At 42.0% G+C, this 19168-nt stretch overlaps 1 protein-coding gene across 1 annotated transcript in view; it reads left to right on the top strand.

Annotated features, from left to right (window-relative positions):
• Window positions 1-18247, top strand: part of ptchd4 (patched domain containing 4) — a 31723-nt gene extending 13476 nt beyond the window's left edge. The window contains exon 3 of the mRNA XM_071520683.1: window positions 16566-18247. Within this exon, the coding sequence (XP_071376784.1) occupies window positions 16566-18247 (1682 nt within the window). The remainder of the gene's footprint in view (window positions 1-16565) is intronic.
• The last annotated feature ends 921 nt before the right edge of the window (window positions 18248-19168 follow it).

Genomic DNA, 19168 nt, shown 5'->3' with positions numbered 1-19168 from the left:
AGGCCTACAGCTAAATCTTTTTATGATCAGAAGACAACACATTCTCCAGCATTTTATAATAAAGCATGTTGGTGTATGAGCAGCACCTCAATGTACGGTATGTGTGCAATATTTGTGGCAGAGGGTCGACCCCAAAAGAGACGATTCCTCAACTCGGGTTCGGCTTTCAGACAGTGACTCTTGGATTCAATTCCGCTTTTTCGCCAATTGACTTTTTGTGTGTACATAGAATAGCTAATTGTTGTAGAGGAGAGTGAAAAAATCAAGTCATGTATTTAAGGTAAACTGGTTCAAAATCATTATTGCTCTTGCAACATTTTTCAGATTTCTTAATTAGCATGAATTAGCTCTAGGCTATTCCTTCATGAAAGAGTCACCACGGCTTAGGCTTTTGGGTTCTGCATACACAGGGGTTTCAAATATAGCTTCCGAGTTGCTCAAGCTGACTCTGGCTTCTGAAATGCCAGGTTCTGTCAAGGTTTATTTTTTATCCGTTTCATCAACACCTCCTCTCACATTATACTAAAACTAATTCATTATTCTCTCTGAACAGTTTAGCCGCTGTCAGCTCTAGCCTTTGAATCGCGTGGAAAAAGAAAACCTGCGCGGGGCAAGTTACCTCCACATGTCAGCGGACCTCGGCGAGGATCAGGTCTCCCCGTTTTGTTTAATATGGAGCAGCAGCCGCTTCTCCTGTCTCTCTCCCCATTGTCTATCTGCAGTGTCATCTGCGAGGAGGCCAATTACTGCTGAGCTGAGCTTGTCAGTTCCGTCTCTCTCTGGATATGTGATGGCTGTTAGAAGTGTAAAAACAGGCAGGGAGCGAGGAGGAAAGGAAGACACCCAGAACACGACTCATGAAACATACATGCTGCGACATTAGTGGGGAAGTGACCGGCTTTGTCTCTCTTCCTGTCTCTCGCTTTCGTGGTCTTTCTCTCCCGTCTCGCTCTCTCTCTCAGTCTCTCACAGCCTTAAATGAGCCCAAAGTATTGACTGCCCCAAACTGTACATTATTTACTGTACATTGCACTGGGACACGACGGCGCTCCACTGTGCCGAGATGTAATCAAATCTTTTCCACCTCGGCCATATTTGACTCACAGTGAGAACATAAATCAGTGCCAATGATAAATAGTTTCAAGTAGCAACCTTGTATGAACTCAGCTGCGGTATATGTGTGTGTGTGTGTGTGCATGTGTGTGTGTGTCTCTTAGGTGGGGAAAATGAAACAACAAATGAAACAGCAAATGCTTTCCGCTCCCTCATCAACTAGTCGACATTCCCTTGAGCAAGGCACGCCCCAGCTGCAAACAGACTGAGGTTATATCGGGCCGCTCCCCGTGTGAATTGAGTCAATGTGAAGGTTAAAGTAAAAAAGATACAGATCCCATCGCACAACAGTTTTCAGTAAAAGTTTTCTTTATCATACCTTCTGTTCCCATTCTACTTGTCTGCCACATCAATCACAGACTGTAACCTTCTTGTGTTCATACTACAAATCCCATCGGTGCTCACAACGGTGTTGAGGCTATGTGGTTTGACAGCGCACCACCAAGTGATATCTCCCAACAAAGATGTTGGTAACTCTTCCTTTTACAGTCAGCCTAAGTGCTAGGTATGTACCAGGTAAATACATGCTAAGAATAGTAAATTACCAAGTAATTACAGCTGTAACTACTGTAAGTAGGTAAATACTTAGAATCAGTATTTAGCAGCATAGTTTAACAGCATAAATCCTGCCTACACTTTCTTAGAAATGGCTTTTCTATTTACCATCCATTCCAGGAACTGTCTTATTCTTCATGAAGGTTTATATTATCAATTGCCCAAGTTTAACTGTGTACTTTCTAGGAATTAAGGTGATACTTTAATATAAATCAGCTTTTTTACATAGCAATTGTTGATGGTTCTACCTACTTGGAAAAGTTTTTTTTATACTTACCTGGACTGTACAGGAAAGTGTCGTTTGTTCCCATGGAATTACCAGGATGCCATGAACAATTACTATGTTAAGAAGCTACTTTATAGGAAAGTATTGTCTTAATTTGTTAAAAGTACAGAATGAAACATACAAGAATGATGCTTGAATTGATGGGTAACAGAAAAGTGTTTCTAAACACTGTGTAGCCTAATTTCCTAGGATTTAAGATTTAACTATTTACCTAATGAGTTACAGCTGTAATTACTTGGTCACTAACTATTCTTACCATGTATTTATCAGGTAAATATCTAGTACTTAAGATGACTCTAACAGAAGGGTTACCAAAGATATTTTCGGTAAAAGCTCTCTCCATCATACCTGCTGTCCCCATTTTGCTCCTCTGCCACATCAGTCACAGCCTGAGACTTTTCCGTAGGTGATGTTGCCTGATTTACAAGCCGTTTGCCGTTTTCTCTCTCTGGATCCTGATGTTTGTGACGGATTGATTTTTTTTTTTTTTTATCCTGTGAGGGCAAGATGAATAGTGACACTCAACATTCGCCGCCGGTCACGCGGGCGTCCATCGCTGCTGACGGCCAACGGCCTTCTGGGAACTCTGCCTGTTTCTCTAAGCAGGGCCGGGTGACTGATGATCGATCTATGGATGTTATTGCCATGAGCGCCTTGGGGACGATCGCGATATGACAGCGTCGGGGTCGTTATTAAGCACTGGAGGGAAAAAATCATAAACCAAGTCTATACATCAATTAATAAAGCTCTATGATGATGTGGTCCCAGATGACACAATACTGAGTTATTCTCGGAGAGCAAAGCTTATAGAGTCTATGAAATATCCTCCTCCCAACGTTTCCACTAGAATATTATGTTACCGTGGGCGACGGGGGGAGAAATTTATATACTGGGAACTGGATTTGCTCCTGGTCCCATTCCCAGTATCAAGTTCCACTAGTGGTGTTATTGAGTTTTTCCAACAAATCAATTCTCCCCTCCTCACTTGACAGCCATAAAGTCAATGTTCAGTGTGTAGCGTGTGTCGTTACATTATTTAATTTAAAGTCACATTACCTACTGCTGCTCATGGGGGCCCATTCCATTTAAAATACCATTGAAAGACATCCTCGTCAATCCATCTTTGCAAACTGTGTGCTTTGCCCACTTTGCTGTATTTATAGAAATGGCCTCCGTGTTTCTTTCAGGTCATAACTTTGATTAAACTGGCAACGAGTGCCTGGATAAGTCTCATTTGAATCAAAGCGCACAGCAACAGTAACACAGTTTGTGACCAGTGCCAGTAGTGATTGGACCCATGGGTAAATGCAGGATACTTTGTGTTTATGGCGCATTTATCAATACCACAGGATATGATCTTACTCTCCCTTTTGCCATAATCCAAGGTGAGCATTCATATAGAGGCCTAATTCAGAGTTTAACAGAATGATATACTACCAGATAAATGAGTACCATAGATTAGGCTAGAGGTGGTCAAATATTGTTCATTTTCTGTTTATATAAATTCTGTTGTGTATTTGTTTGTTGATTAACTCACCAAGATTAAGCAATTTAAAGGCAAAATCCACCATCAGGTACTCTTACACTGTTAGATATCAATCTGATGTTAGTTATTTTGTGATGAAGTGTTGTAATTAACTTTTTTCGTAAACCCACTTTCCCTCAACCTGCCTCATCTACTTCTACTTCAGTCAGTGAGTTCCTACATTTCCCAGAATGACTTGCGACAACACCCAGAGAACGGACACAAACGTGTTACTTCAATCAAAGATGGGTGTATGGATATATAAATAGCTTGAAAATGGGATTATTCGTGTTTACAAACCCGGCTGCACTACTTAATCAAAACGCAACATGTCTTGTGGCTGCATTGCATTCTGGTCTCTCTTCTACTATGGATTTCTCCCTGTATGATTGTTGAACTTAGGTATAAAATGCTGAGTCTAGAAAAAAGATCTTGCTCTTTGACTCTGAGGGACTGACACCAAAACCTGATGTTTACTGTTGATGTTTTAGATAGCTGAGTCATTTTCTTTTGTAGCTGCGCTGTAAATATCTAGACGTGACATCATGTCATCTACCAGGTTATCCGCAGGAATAAGAAAAATGCATCACCAAACCACAAAATGAGCCCAGAAATACAAGATACATCACCAGTAGCTGTTTTTTTAACAGTGTCAAAATGTTTTACTGTCGTTTTTTCCTTTAAATCTAGCCCGTGGTAGCCTAGCTTATTGTGGCTCACAGGGGTTTAGCACTGATCTGGAGGCAGAGAGACAATTAACAGTCTGATGAAACAACAAGCGGTGTCTGGACCTTATTAACCCTGTCCTGTCCTACATACACCCCCTGTCTATCAGTAGGTGGAGGGGCCTGGGAGCTGTGTTGTCCCTCTGACAAAGAACAAGTGAGTCTGTGGATGACTTTCCTTTGTTTCACGGAAGTAGGAATTAAAGGTGAAATGAAGCGTGTTTATTTGTGGAACGACACCATACCCCGCCGCCTGTGTTGTTGTGTCCAAGACCTGTGACAAGTGTTACACCTTTTTTTTCCAATTGTCACACAGCTCTGTTTTTTTTCCAAATTACTCACAGCCAGTTATATAATGTGAATGTGTGTTGCATGCAGGTTGACACTGATTTAGCACCAGACTCAGGGGCTGGATATGAACCTGGCTGCACCCCAAACCTGAAATAATACTGTCCAAACTAAACTGGGCACAAGGGGTACATTTTTTTTTTTTTATTGTTTTTTGTGAACCCAGCTGAGACTACATCCTAAATTGTCTAATCATTGTATTTTGCAACATTATTTTTGTACCACAATCAAACAGGTTAAATATGGAGCCATTCCAGTTGGGTCCTGTCTCCTCTAAGTATAAATGTCCAGCTCTATTCTGAATTAAACATATATATAAATAACATTATTTTTATTTAGGAGTGAATGCTTGATTATTCCAGAGGAAACAGAACTCAGGGAAGGCTGTTCTACCCCAAGGCTTAGGAGTTTACTTTGATAGCGCTGTATTCCTAACTTCTGCGCCTTAAAAAAAAAGCCTTGAAATGAACACGAATCTCCAGTGGATACCATCAAACGCAAGTGCAATGTCTGCTGCTTTTCCAGTCAGGCATTGATTTCAGTGGGAGCTACAGAATAACGCAGAGACACAGCAGATAATCTGGTTTACAGGCTCATTTGTCAGACCTGTTGCATCACAGGCAAGTCATTTGTATTCCCCACTGCCACACCGCCACCAACCTTGACTCAATTGACCCAGCCATGGTGTATGTGTTTGTGTGTGTGTGTGTGTGTGTGTGTGTGTGTTTGTATGTGACTGCTGTCCTCTTTGAGTGCGTACGTGCTTGTGAGTGGATTTGTATCGTTATACTTGTGGGCACTGGTGCTGTTAGGAATTCTGGGCCCTCGGACAAGATGTGACACCCTAATATGTCTAATTTAGTACAGTATCACCTCGGTTGCCCTTCAGTTTGAGGCCCTTACCCCTGATTACCCCCTCTCTCACACACACACACACACACACACACACACACATACACTGACCCAGGATTATGAGGACCAGTTTGAGATCTATTAGAATATTTTATATATAATATATTTTAAGTGATATATTATTTTACTCAAGAGTTAGAATTAGAGTTAGGCATAGGTTCAGGTTTGGGTGGAAGTTAGGCAAGTTTTTGGGGCCACATGTAGTCAGTGGAAGGTCTTCACAAGTATAGTGTGTGTGTGTGTGTGTGTGTGTGTGTGTGTGTGTGTGTGTGTGTGTGTGTAGACATGTAGCCTACTGTACATCACATGTGTGTTATATGGAGAGAGGCTTGTCATTCAGCACCTCCTCATTACGTCAAAAAATATTGATCTGCACATTACTGCCAGAGAGCTCAGCAATAGCGTGCACTGCTCCCTACACACAGGAGTGTACATGCATCCGTGCACACACACACGTGCACATAAACGCACATATGCATATGCAACATGCAAATGTGCAACATAGTCACACAAAGGTTGGAATATGAAAAAGTCATAATCTCATTATCCCCCCCGCCCCCTCTCTCTCTCCCTCTCTCTCTCTCTCTCTCTCTCTCTCTCTCTCTTTCTCTCTCTCTCTTGCACATAGACACACACACACACACACACACTCTCAATGTTACCCCATGCAGCAGTCTACTCTGATTAAAATTGGTCCCACGTAGATGAATGTGCCTGGTCATGACAAACATGCTGTGGGTGTTGGGAAAGCCTATGAGAGTGTCTCCCTCAGTCCGCCTCACACACACACACACACACACACACACACACACACACACACACAAAGGCTTGTGCTCACTCTCATGTTGCCGATGGGCACACGCATGCACCAAATGAACACACACACACACACACACCTACATGCACAATCACACATTATGTCATGCAGGTAAGCAGCGCAAACACACACGGACAGGTTCAAAAGCATAATATCGACACATCATACATTCTCTCTTATGTGCATTCGCTTTCTCGCACATGCTCACATTCCTCCCTCTTTTTCACACACACACCTACAGATTCAAGCAGAGGTCAGTGCATCTCACAGAGCCTCTCTCAAATGCTACGTATTTAATCCGCAGCATAGTATACTGTATGGTTGATCTACAATCTATTGATTTACCAGTATGCAGTGAGATCCAACAGGATTCTAATCAACGCTAGAGGTATTCTTACTGAGCTTCTTAGAGGTATTCTTACTGAGCCCCCCCCCCCCCAAGCGTAAGATATTACATGTCATTAATCGGCCAGTTGTATAATTCTCCGTTGCAGTGTGTGACGGGGAGTTAAGGGGATTTGAGGGCAGTGCGGCCGATCACTTGAGGTCTGTATCATGCTACAACAGCAATCTTCTGCTCAGCTCTGGGGAGAGAAGACAGACAATGATACACAGTGATTAGCACTGTCTCTTCAATTTGCCATGGTGACATGATGTACTGTATATTGTAATACATGTGTAGCCGCTATTGGATGAAAACCCTGTATCCAGAAAAAATTATATTAACAGATGAGAAAAATTATATTTTGTGTATTTTTTAAATGATACAGTGAATGGTATCCTGTCCTGCAGCAGTATGCATCATTATTTAATATTTATTATAATGGTTTTTGATTTGTTTTCATGGATGTACAGTATATAAACTGGAGGGTAAACCCACCTAAACTCATTCACCCATTTATTATTATTTATTTATAAAATAGAGTTTAACCATCTTTGTAGGCTGGTATACATCTTTCTGATATAAATTCATAATATTCATCATTAAGTACCGTCAAACTGATTATATAGTTATATGAGGATAGAGTCTTTGAGGGCAAAAGCATAAATTAATGGTTTTCTGAGAGTCATTTTTTGTTTGTATTGGTGGTCGTTTGCCTTATAATGGCAAGTCACTGACTGGAGCTTGTAGTTTATCCAACTTTTTATTTACCATTACATCAATGAATATTTATATGTTGTGTAACTTTCAATTAAAACAGTCTGTATTGTGACTGACAGAGGCACAGTGTTTCACTACAAAAAACTGGTTTTATTACATACTAAAGCATTAAGGACTTTAATTTTATTGTGATTGCATTCAGAAGTGTAAGAACATATTAAAACAATTCATTACAACAATCGACCTCATGCTCCGCAGTGCGTTTCACCCTCTCACAGTGTTTGCCCTTTGTGTTCTGTGCTAGTTAGTGAAGTGCTCCACTATTGACCGGGATGAGAGCCACTTTTAAAGATGAGAATCGATGAGCAGGTGTGTTGGGGGCTAATCCATTTTTAATTGGACAGTCAGCAGGAAGTGGGGTCTTGACTCAACAGAACCCCTCTTACAGCGCTAAATATAGCATCAAAGAGTAGCAAGGCCTTGCATTTTTGATGAGTCAACAGAAAAAAAGAGTTGTTCTCAGTCCTGATCATACTGCCTTTGACTGTATGTTTTGGTCTTTTGAGGTATTTCAGTGCGTTGCATGTCACTGATTGCTTGTTAAGTCATTTCACATCAAAGCTGAGAGACAGAAAGCAATGTTTTTTGTCTTGTTCAAGGTCTTCCTTGACAATTAGGTGCAACATTAATAGCTTGAGAAAGGGAAAAATAGAAGCATTGCATACAGGGATGCACAATGAATATTTTATACTTGTATATCAAGAGTTTTGCTTCCACAATTAGTAATTAGAGAATGGTGGTTTTGTCGACAATATTGAAACATTTCATTCTACTGAAGTTTTACTGAAGCCAGTGAAGTTGAAAATAGGCAATAGAAAATAAGATGGCAAATGTGTAATACAATCATTTTGATCCCAAAATTATTATATCTAGCAAATTAATCAAGATTATCAGCCATAAAAGCATATAAATCCAACTGATTTGGTTTGTTTTGGCCATTGCCAAGGGTTTAGATTCCTTGGTATTTTCATATATTAGCATCTTCTATGTTAAAAAAAAAAAAAAAAGCAATATCTCTAAATGAAAACCTGTCCCCACCTGCCTGTCATGCCAGTGGTTGGGTTGAATCATAAGTACTCTCTGCTCTCACTGCGGTACGACATCTGTTGACCCCATATAGAGTGACAGTAAAACTTTATGGCAGAACTGCATCCAATAAATTACTCTTGGATTTATACACTCCGAAGGCCTTCTCCACTCCTTATTGTCCCAAATAGAGTCAGCAACCCTTAAGTAGAGCTGAGTCAAACCCCAAGCAGCTTTGCATTGCTCCAACAAAACGCTATAAAACAGAAATAGACAAACACTTAATGCATAATGCAAGATCAACATCTCTTGTGCTTTTACAAAGACACAGGATCTGATATAACTGTCCCTTGTGCCATAGTCTAGGGGAAGTGCGTACACAGTAAACCTGGCTTTGATTATATTGGGAAGGATGGGATTTTGGGGATATCATTGGGATTATCAAGTGGATAAATCCCATCACAGACTGAATTAGACCACAATCCCTCCAGGACTCAACCGTAATGTGTTCCACAATTGATTTGTAGCACTGCACAGGCATTAAATTTATGGCTTAAATAACGATGTATAATCATATATTGTAGTTTTAGTTTCCACAATTAATAATCCAAAAATATTGTCATAACATATCAATACTGAAACATTTTATTTCATTTTAGAAGCCTGCTGTAGATGAAAACATCTGAGAAGTTGATATACGAGACAATAAGTGCGGTCCGCAAGTCATCGAGACTAATGATCAGAATTAATAATCATGATCGTATTATCTACCAAAATAGTCAGGATTATCGCTGTAGCTGTAATTGTGCAGCCATAATTTCACTTCGATGTGTCAAGCTGCTGTGGAAAAGCAGATAGGACGAGCTTTCATGACTCTTTCTTGTCATCGGCTCCATAAGTGATAAATTGTATGTTAAGTGAAATATTCCAGGTTTCCACACGAGCACAGTTCGGTATGTTTCCTATCTGGTTAAACAGGTTGGATAGTTTTCTTGAGATGCTGTGGTGCAACTCTCTTGAATCGATCATGTGCTTTAGGTGCTATTTTAGTGTGAAATTACAGTATATGATTGATGGTGAAGGGGTAGTGAGTAATGCATTTACAGGCACACACAAGGAGAAACAGTAGCCTGTAAATGAACACACACAGACACACACATACACACATCCTCACAGCTCACGTACCTAAAAACAAAAATAATCACAATGTCATGCCTTGATACGATTTCAAGAAGCAGTTAAGCTAGTTGCTGAGTTTTGCCATATTGTTAGTGACTGTCTATCTGGTGTTTTAACGTCTGGGTCCTCAAGGTTGTAGCAACAAACCAAGCTGCTGGAGAGAGAGAGATAAAGAAAGGAAGACAGAAAGGGGGGAGGAAGCAAAGATGTGAATTTCTGGTTCTGCCGCAGAACAGCAGCAGCAACATGCTTCAACAATTAATGTTAAGTAGGTTTTCGTCCAGAAGGAGAAGCCTTGAAAATGCAAATGACCAAATTTGCTGTTTCACACCCGGGGGCAATTTCAGAGAATCTGTTTCAAACCGAGCCAGGCTCCTGCACGTATTATCCAGGATGATGTGTGTGTGTGTGTGTGTGTGTGTGTGTGTGTGTGCGTGTGTGTGTGCGCGTGCGTGTGTGTGCATGTGCATGCCTCTGTCTATGTATAATCATGGATCAGTCACAGGATGGACAATCTTTGTGATGCACAGAGAGTAACCTGCAGCACCAGCAAACTCAGATTCAGGGCTTGAAATTAAAAATTAAAAAGATTTTTTGAGTTAAAGTAGTTTGAAATGTAACCATTTTGAAACTAAAAGATCAGAAACCAAAGCAGTTTTCTTTGGTTTTGCAGGTGAAACATAAACATTGTATGTCCTCTAATAGGAACTGAGAAAAAAAATATTTTACAAAACAAAAAAAACAAAAAAATTATGAACTGAAGTTTATCATTTCATATCTCTATAATATACATTGTATACACATTGTGTAAAAGTATTAGTGTTTTGTCAACCAAGGGCCTAAGTTATCGACTTTAAAAAAGTATCACAAATTGTTTTATAAACATACATAGGCTTAAACAAGTTAAGTTTATTCTATGTGGAAAATCTGTGTGCAGCAAATGTAAAAACACCTACTTGACAAATATCAATCCAAGGCATTCACAGCACTTGACAAGCCGCCGACAAGCAGCTCTCCACAGGAGAATATATCACTGTAATCCGCATTCCTGCCAGCAGTACTAAAATTACCATGACAAAGTGCCCAAACCGCAGAATGGGCTATACAAAATATGTCAATACCAAGTGCATCACAATGTTTAAAAACATCAATATGAAAAGTCGACTTCCTGAGTGGATTAGTTTCTTCATAGCCAGAGGAATAGATGAGTCCCTGGACTTCTTGGTCTTCACTAATTGCACTCTGATGCTCCTATAGGGAAGCATCTGAAACTCACCCTTCATTGGGCGGTCAGGACAGTCCAGGACAGGGCAACATGGCAGCGACCGTCAAAACCACATGATGTCCATCACAACAGGCTCTTAACCTGCATTCAAGTGATGTCGGGTCATACTTTTCTCTGAATACGTCACAACTAGTTTGCATTCATGTGCTTTATGGTCATTAAATTTGAGAACATTTCCTCAACTGTTTACACACATTGCCTAGGCTAACATTAGCAATCGAGCTAGCGATAGCCTCGCTAGCAAGCAATCTTCAGCTATTTCATGGGATTATGCATGTACACACCACAGGAAATTCAATGTCATAGCACTGTAGTTATCAGGAACATCCATATATTAAATTCAAATTTGTACTTATGGTTCATTTTGGGCTTTATTGTATGAAATATCTTACGTTCACGTACGACTCTGTGCTCTGAACTGAGCACTTTGAATTGCCTTGTTGCTGAAATGTGCTATATAAATAAACTTGCCTTGCCTTGCCTTGCCTTGCCTTGCCTCTGTTCAGCCATGTTGGAAAGAGCGATTACGTCACAACTCCACCAATTCATGCTGCATCTACAATCCCGATTTCTCCGTCTTGATCATTCGACATAATAAGGTGTTCATGTAGCACTTCTTGGCCAGAAACTCGTTCAGACCATAAATCGGACTTGTACTTGAATGCATAGGGTGACCACATTTTCAAACCCCCAAACCGGGACCCTTAAGTGTACCGCACGTTCATGCACGCGCACATGTATGCGCTTATGCACGCACCATAGGCGTTTTCATCATGATGGGCAGCGCCTCAGCAAAATGAAAAATGATGTTTTGTCTCCAAAAATCCACCAAAACATAGTTTATTTTAAAACTGTATAATAACATTGTGCATTGTTAATGTTTTTTGATTGGGTTAGGTAATAATGAGCAGGACACAACATGATAAATGTCTATGTAAGCACTGAAAACAAGTATAATACTATTATTATTATTTTAATTGTGGTGGAAACCGGGACCATTTGGGAGTGAATGTTGAAAACCGGGACATTTTAGTGTTTTACAGATATTTGTCGGGACTCAGGACACCCATCTTGAAACCAGGACAATCCCGGACAAACCGGGACAATCCCGGACAAACCGGGACAATCCCGGACAAACCGGGACGTCTGGTCACCGTATGAATGCAGCATTAGCACAAACAGGCCGCATGTCTGTATGGTCTTTCACTGTATATTTTTCTCTCTATGTGTCTCATCAGGGCTTCCCTTTGTCCTTCAGTAGTCTTTACTATGTAATCCACTGCAGCAGGCTTACCTCACCTCCAGAGAAAACCAGAGTATGAACCAGCAGCCGCATTGAGCCAGGCCAGCATAATGTAGCCAGCACAGGGAAATCTGCATCTGAAATTAAGAAATGAATAGTCCCACACATTGAATTGGAGAAGTTTCCTACAAGGTAGCAAGAAAAGCACGTAGCGCATCGCTCAGGAGACTGGGGTTTTTAAAGAGTGTTATTACCAAAATATTGATTTGGACGTGAAGATTGCTTTTGGGCTCCCTCGCTCGCCCTGATTTCGTCCTCGCTTTCACTCTCCTCATCTGTTTTTATTGAGTTTGGTTCACTCTCGGGCGGGGGGACCTCCTCCTCGCAATATTGGCTCCTCTGTCATCTCCACCCGTGTGACAAACCGGCGTGGTTTACACTCACTCTGATTGGAAGGATCCACGGTAGGCGGGTGCGGCCGACGTGCTCTCTCGCGCCGTGATGGATGTGTTTTGGGGGGCTGCGTGCCACAGAAGTTTTAGAGCAGTAATTTAGTTTAATGACTCAGAGCCTTTTTCGGTGCGGGCCAGGGGAGGAGGGGAGGACAAATGCAGCCGGGGTCTCCATTATAGGTGCGCCGTGGGCAGGCTATAAGACCAGGGTGTTGTTTTGTTTTTTCCACCTCTCCTCTCAGCAGAAAACAGTCTGTAGGAGAGCCGGTGACAAACTGCCCTCTTAAGATCCATCCACGCTGTACCTGCATCTGGGAGAGGCTGGAGACACAACGCCTCTCCATCCCTCCGGTCTGAGCTACAACCTCTCATCTCTCTCTCTCTCTCTCTCTTGATCCTTCCCCGCTTCCAGCCACATAGTGTCTGGCAAACACAACACAGGCTACCCCCCCATTAGTGAGAAGTGAGAAAGGAGAGTGAGAAAAATATGGGTTGCAGTTGCATCACAGATCTCCCAGCAGGATGGTGCTATCGTGGAGGGAGAACTGGCTGGCAACAGGGCAAGAAAAAGAGAGATATCAGAAAAAGATTGTTGTGGTGTAGCTGTAGTTCAATTCATAAAAGTAAAAATTAAGTCTGAAAAGGTACATTTGTGTCTAAATTTTCGAAACTAAAGCATTAGGAGGAGTTGTAGCTTGAAAAGCGTCAACTCAGCTAACATAACAGTTGGTGTTCTAGCCAACAGGCTAATTTAGCAAATCAACCACATGTTAACTTGCATGTTAACCACTACTTGATACAATAGCAAGTATGCAAATTATGTGTTTACAAGGCAGTGATTGTTAGCTATAACCAGATAGCCTATGTTTAGCTAACATACTAAGCACAAAATCATTATCTCAGCATCAATCAGATGTATCAAGGCAAAATGATCAGTTCCCGGTCAAAACCAGCACAGAAATTCATGTCTATTCAATCATAATTAGGTTTAGAAAAGCAATCAGCTGTTCTGGCCCTCCAATGGCCGCCAGAGGGTGCGTTACATCACCTGAAAGACCTCTATAGAGGGAGAGGGAGAGGGAGAGAGTAAGGAGAGAAAGACTGTGCTTTATTTGTTGTGTGTACGTGTGTGTGAGTGTGTTTGTTCTAGTGTGTGTGTGTGTGTGTGTGTGTGTGTGTGTGTGTGTGGGTGGGTGAGAGAGAGAGAGCAAGAGAAAATGAGAGTCTGGTTGTCCCTGTAGACTGGAAGCTTCTAAGATGTTAGTCATATTGTGTGTGTGTGTGCATGGTGGTTTAGTTTTATCACTGCAATAATCATGGCTTCAAACAGGGATGTATGTGATCTCTCTCTCTCTCTCTCTCTCTCTCTCTCTCTCTGTCATACCTCGTCCCTCCTCCTCCCTCCATCTGTAATTCCTAACAGTCAATGTGAAAATTTTGACTTTCAGTTTTGCATCCTTCAGCATTCAGACATTCAGAACATTCACAGTTAGCTCCAAAGCTGATTAGCATTGAGTGGCAGTCATGCTTCCAGCCATGTGCTCCTCTCCTCTTCTCCCTTACTTCCTCATTGATTGAAGCAAGCGCCTGGATTGTCCACAAACCCTTGTCAGGCTTTTTTTTTTTTTTTTGCATATTGGATGTAAGAACACCTGGAATCAAACCATCTCCAACATCGCAAGCCAAACATCAAGCTGTCAGCCAAAGGATAAACCACATAGCCAAAGGAAACATGAGGCTTCCGTGTCAGACTCTCCTATACAAGCAGCAGACAATTTGATTTTGGTTGGAGGTACGAAGAGGGATTGTACTCCCTTTGTTAGCATAAATTCTCAAACATCCTCCTACATTTTGTTAGGTATAGATTTTTGGGGGGAAATATGTGAGTAAGCAACACTTTGTAGAGAGTACATGTAGAGACACAGTTGTACCGCCTCGCTGTATTCGATGTTTAGATCAAACATGTTGCCCATTGGTTTAATATGGGCCTGAATACATATCACCCCAGTGAGCACGTTGCTGTTTTTTGATTCTCACTCATCACCTCTAATTGGGATTCTGTTGCCTCCTCGTTTTTACGCGATGAGGTTTTTCAGAGACAGGATAGTTTCAAAGATAGACATCAAGGTAGGTGCGAAATCTCCCAAGTGGTTACTCGTATATCATTGATAAAATGGAAGATCTTTCTTGCCTGAGAGCAGACTTGATCAAACTGTATTACTGAAATTACAGACTCATTGCTTCTCAACCCAGGTCTGTTTAACATGAAAATAAAAAAACAAAGGGAGAATTAATAACCATTCTTCCCTAATACATCATACTCTGAACTATGTGTAAATTTAACTAATACTTCAGAGCTTATCCTGGTTGTTGTAAACTGGATATATCTATTTGAGGCCACTTGAAAATGGAGCACTTCAGTATCCTGAATAATTGATGGATATCGATGTGCATGCCATTGCCAATCATTGTGATTGCTTATGTTTTCCAAATGTTTTATTGTGTCTGAAAGCCCACAAAGGGAGCTCTTAAACTGAATGACTGTGTAATTGAGTTCAGTTACATTAAGTCTATATATATAAATTTTGTAATGCAAAGACTAGTTAATGTATTGGTACTGATAGATGTTTGGCAGTAGAATCCGCCTAAAGTGGCTTTAGTAATAATACTAACCAGGGATGCTTTACCAGATGGGCTCTTTGTTATTATCCGCCTACACCTGCCTGCCATCAATCACTGTAATGAATCCCAGAGTTTTTTCAATCACGTCTAGAAAATGACACGCTACTTAACATCCTATTTGGTAACCGGTGAATGGAAATGCATGCAGACGCCCCCTGTATAATGTTGATAAAACCAGGGGCGTGAATTTCCTTTCCCTCCACACCCTCTAAACCAACTGACACTAACTAATTGACTTGCAGCGCAGCTTAATAAAACTAAAAGCAGGAAGAGTCATCTACCCGACTCATTATATTGGCCTAATCCTTTATAGTTAATTAACTTTTTTCTCTGTGTCAAACAAGGGAAAATTTATAATGCTGTCAAGGGTAGCAACCCTCCCCCTCTTCTTACTTCCCTGTCCACCTGGTAGATTTGAAGGAATACTTAAAACCTGGTGCTGGCACAGAAAAGTGTGGGGCCAAATCCACTATCCACTTTTACTGAAATATTTACATGGTGGAGGAGCGTTAAATTTATTCTAGTGTTCAGAAATTCATAACACATTTCCTCACAGCAGTTTTCCCCCCCTGCCAGAAATATGGCTCCAGCACTTTACAAATGAACAGTGTGTGTGGGTGTGCGGGTGTTCCTGTGTGGGAGAATTTGCACTATGGAGCATATGCCTTTTGAACGTTGTGTATTCATGTCTATATTTGTGATTGGTGAGAAATCCCACAGATTTGACTCACATGAATGGGCCTGGTGCAGACAGATTTGGATGCTATTTACTGATGCATGGTAGAAAGTACATTATAAGACCATCACTCAAGTATGAAGAACGAAGGAGAGTCCATATCTTCCTCAGGCTGAAACTGTTCAGCAGCGCATTCATGTGTTTTAATTGCATCTGTGTAGTAACAGTAAAATTGTTAATGCATATTTGCACAATGATATTTTTGTCATATCTTCTCTCCAGGCTATATCTGTTAAAATGTGTGTTTTGTGATTAAATATGGCTGAGCAGTTCTTAGTAATTTAATCAAACAAATAGAGTTTTAGGAATGTGGAGCATTCAATCACCATATTACACATAGTGTAATAAGAAATTAGTTTCTTCTGAGATCCTTCTGAGACATGAACCAACTTCTTGCCTAGGAGGCAAACATTATGTCATATCATGAATAATTGCCAGAACTTCTCATTTGTGATGTACACAGTGCTAACATATCAGTGCCAACATGAACCTTATTGAGTCATCTCTCCTCTCTTCCAGGCCATGGAACCAAAGGAGTGTTTGAGCTGCTGGCAGGCTGGAGGAGAACGAGGGAAAACCTCCCCTTCAAGGAGCGCGTGGCGGACGCTTTTGCCGATGTGATGGTGTGCTACACCATGACCAGTTCTCTCTACATCATCACCTTCGGCATGGGAGCTAGCCCTTTCACCAACATCGAGTCCGTCAAAATCTTCTGTCAGAGCATGTGTGTTGCCATCCTGGTCAATTACTTCTACGTTTTCTCCTTCTACGGTTCCTGCCTGGTGTTTGCCGGGCAACTGGAGCAGAACCGCTACCACAGTGTTTTCTGCTGCAAAATCCCCTCAGTGGAGTACCTGGACCGCCAGCCCACATGGTTTAAAACCATGATGAGTGACGGCCATGACCTGTCCACGCACCACGACAGCGTCCCCTACCAGAATCACTTCATCCAACACTTCCTGCGTGAGCACTACACAGAGTGGATTACCAACACCTACGTCAAGCCCTTTGTCGTCATTCTCTATCTCATCTACGCCTCTTTCTCATTCATGGGATGTTTACAAATCAGTGATGGATCAAACATCGTGAACTTGCTGGCTAGTAACTCTCCGAGCGTTTCATATGCTCTGACCCAGCAGAAATACTTCAGTAACTACAGTCCCGTGATTGGGTTTTACATTTACGAGCCCATTGAGTACTGGAACTCCACGGTGCAGGAGCATCTGAAGACACTGAGTCACGGTTTCAACAAGATCTCCTGGATGGACAACTTCTTCCACTACCTGCGGGTGGTGAACGTCAGCGCGTCGACCAAGAGCGACTTTATCACCATCCTCAAGGGCTCCTTCCTGCGCAGCCCGGAGTACCAGCACTTCACTGAGGACATCATCTTCTCCAAGAACCGTGAGAGCGATGAGTATGACATTATTGCCTCACGCATGTACCTGGTGGCGCGGACCACAGAGAAAAAGCGCGAGGAGGTGGTGGAGCTTCTGGAGAAGCTGCGTCCGCTGATGCTGATCAACAGCATCAAGTTCATCGCCTTCAACCCCACCTTTGTTTTTATGGACCGCTACAGCTCCTCGGTCATCTCGCCCATCCTGACCTCAGGCTTCAGCGTGCTCACCATCCTCATCCTCACTTTCTTCCTGGTCATCAACCCCTTGGGGAACTTCTGGCTCATCCTGACAGTTACTTCTGTGGAGCTGGGCGTCTTGGGTTTAATGACCCTCTGGAACGTTGGCATGGACAGCATCTCAATCCTGTGCCTTATTTATACCCTCAACTTCGCCATGGATCACTGTGCACCACACCTGTACACTTTTGTGCTAGCCACCGAGCACACTAGGACGCAGTGCATCAAGTTGGCACTGGAGGAGCACGGGGCAGCCATCTTGCAGAACGCATCCTGCTTTGTGATCGGGATGATGCCCCTGGTGTTTGTGCCTTCCAATCTGACCTACACGCTGTTCAAGTGCTCTCTCCTCACTGCGGGCTGCACGGTGCTGCACTGCTTTGTCATCCTGCCCGTCTTCCTAACCTTCTTCCCGCCGTCCAAAAAGAGACACAAGAAAAAGAAACGTGCCAAGCGAAAAGAGCGGGAGAGGGAGAGGGAGCGGGAAAGGGAGAGGGAGAGGGAAAGGGAGGAGATAGAATGCATCGAAGTCAGGGAGAATCCTGATCATGTGACAAACGTCTGAGTGGGTTGTAATTTGAGCAGCGAGTATCAGTGGGTATCCGTCAGTGATTGGTGGATGAGAGGTGTTGGCCTGTCCAGTGGTGAGGCACCTCTCAGGGTCCAGAGGTGTCAGAGATGTCCTCTGACCTCATAAAGTGGGGTGGGCACTCGTAACTCCCAGCCAATAGCAGCCATGCTGGCCAGAGTAGAGAGCAGCCCCATTGGTCAGTCATTCAGTCCTTCAGTCTGGACAGTGTATCTCATTTGCACAACCTGCAACATGCTCACGGTTCTTAAGTTCTTTCCCAGCCATTTTGGTATATAAAAAAACAAGTTACCATGCACTAGAACCAATGCTAGCTTAATCTGTAAGTAAATTCCACTCATATATTAGTCCATTTAGCAATTATATGTTCAGCTCCTGTAGCCCTTGTCTCAAAGGAAGCAAGTGAAGAGCATAGAAGCCTCTTCATGGGAGGTCAAGCACTCTCAAACTTATTTGCAGTTATCAAAATGAAATATCTCATTATGGAAGGTGGTGAAAGCGGTTAGTGTGATTAGACAAAAGTGTTTAGATTAAAATTGAGCAGAGGATGGCTTCCTTCACACCATACTCTTCACACTGATAACTGCAAAAATCTAACATAACCAAAATTTTGTGGGAGGGAGAAACTGCGGACCGAAAGCACATTGCATGCTTTTCTGTAATACACCAAAATAGCTGAACAGCTGAACTGGGCAGATGGCATACACTGTGTCCATTATGAAGAATTATCTTGCACATTATATCATGTGAATAGAATTGTCAAGGTTAATTTAAGCAGGAGACAAATACAGTATTTCTGCTTTATTTCAGAGTTCACATATGGTCTTAGGCAATGGCAAGTGGAACTGCAGTGGGCTGCGGCATATGATAAATACATGAAGGCGAAATGATAATAAG

Source organism: Centroberyx affinis, unplaced genomic scaffold, assembly GCF_046629955.1.
Source record: "Centroberyx affinis isolate AG114_WGS23_722 - 3 ecotype Tasmania unplaced genomic scaffold, CSIRO-AGI_Caff_v1 ptg000820l_1, whole genome shotgun sequence".
NCBI classification, from domain to species: Eukaryota; Metazoa; Chordata; class Actinopteri; order Beryciformes; family Berycidae; genus Centroberyx; species Centroberyx affinis.
This window is presented reverse-complemented; position numbering and strand designations above follow the sequence as displayed.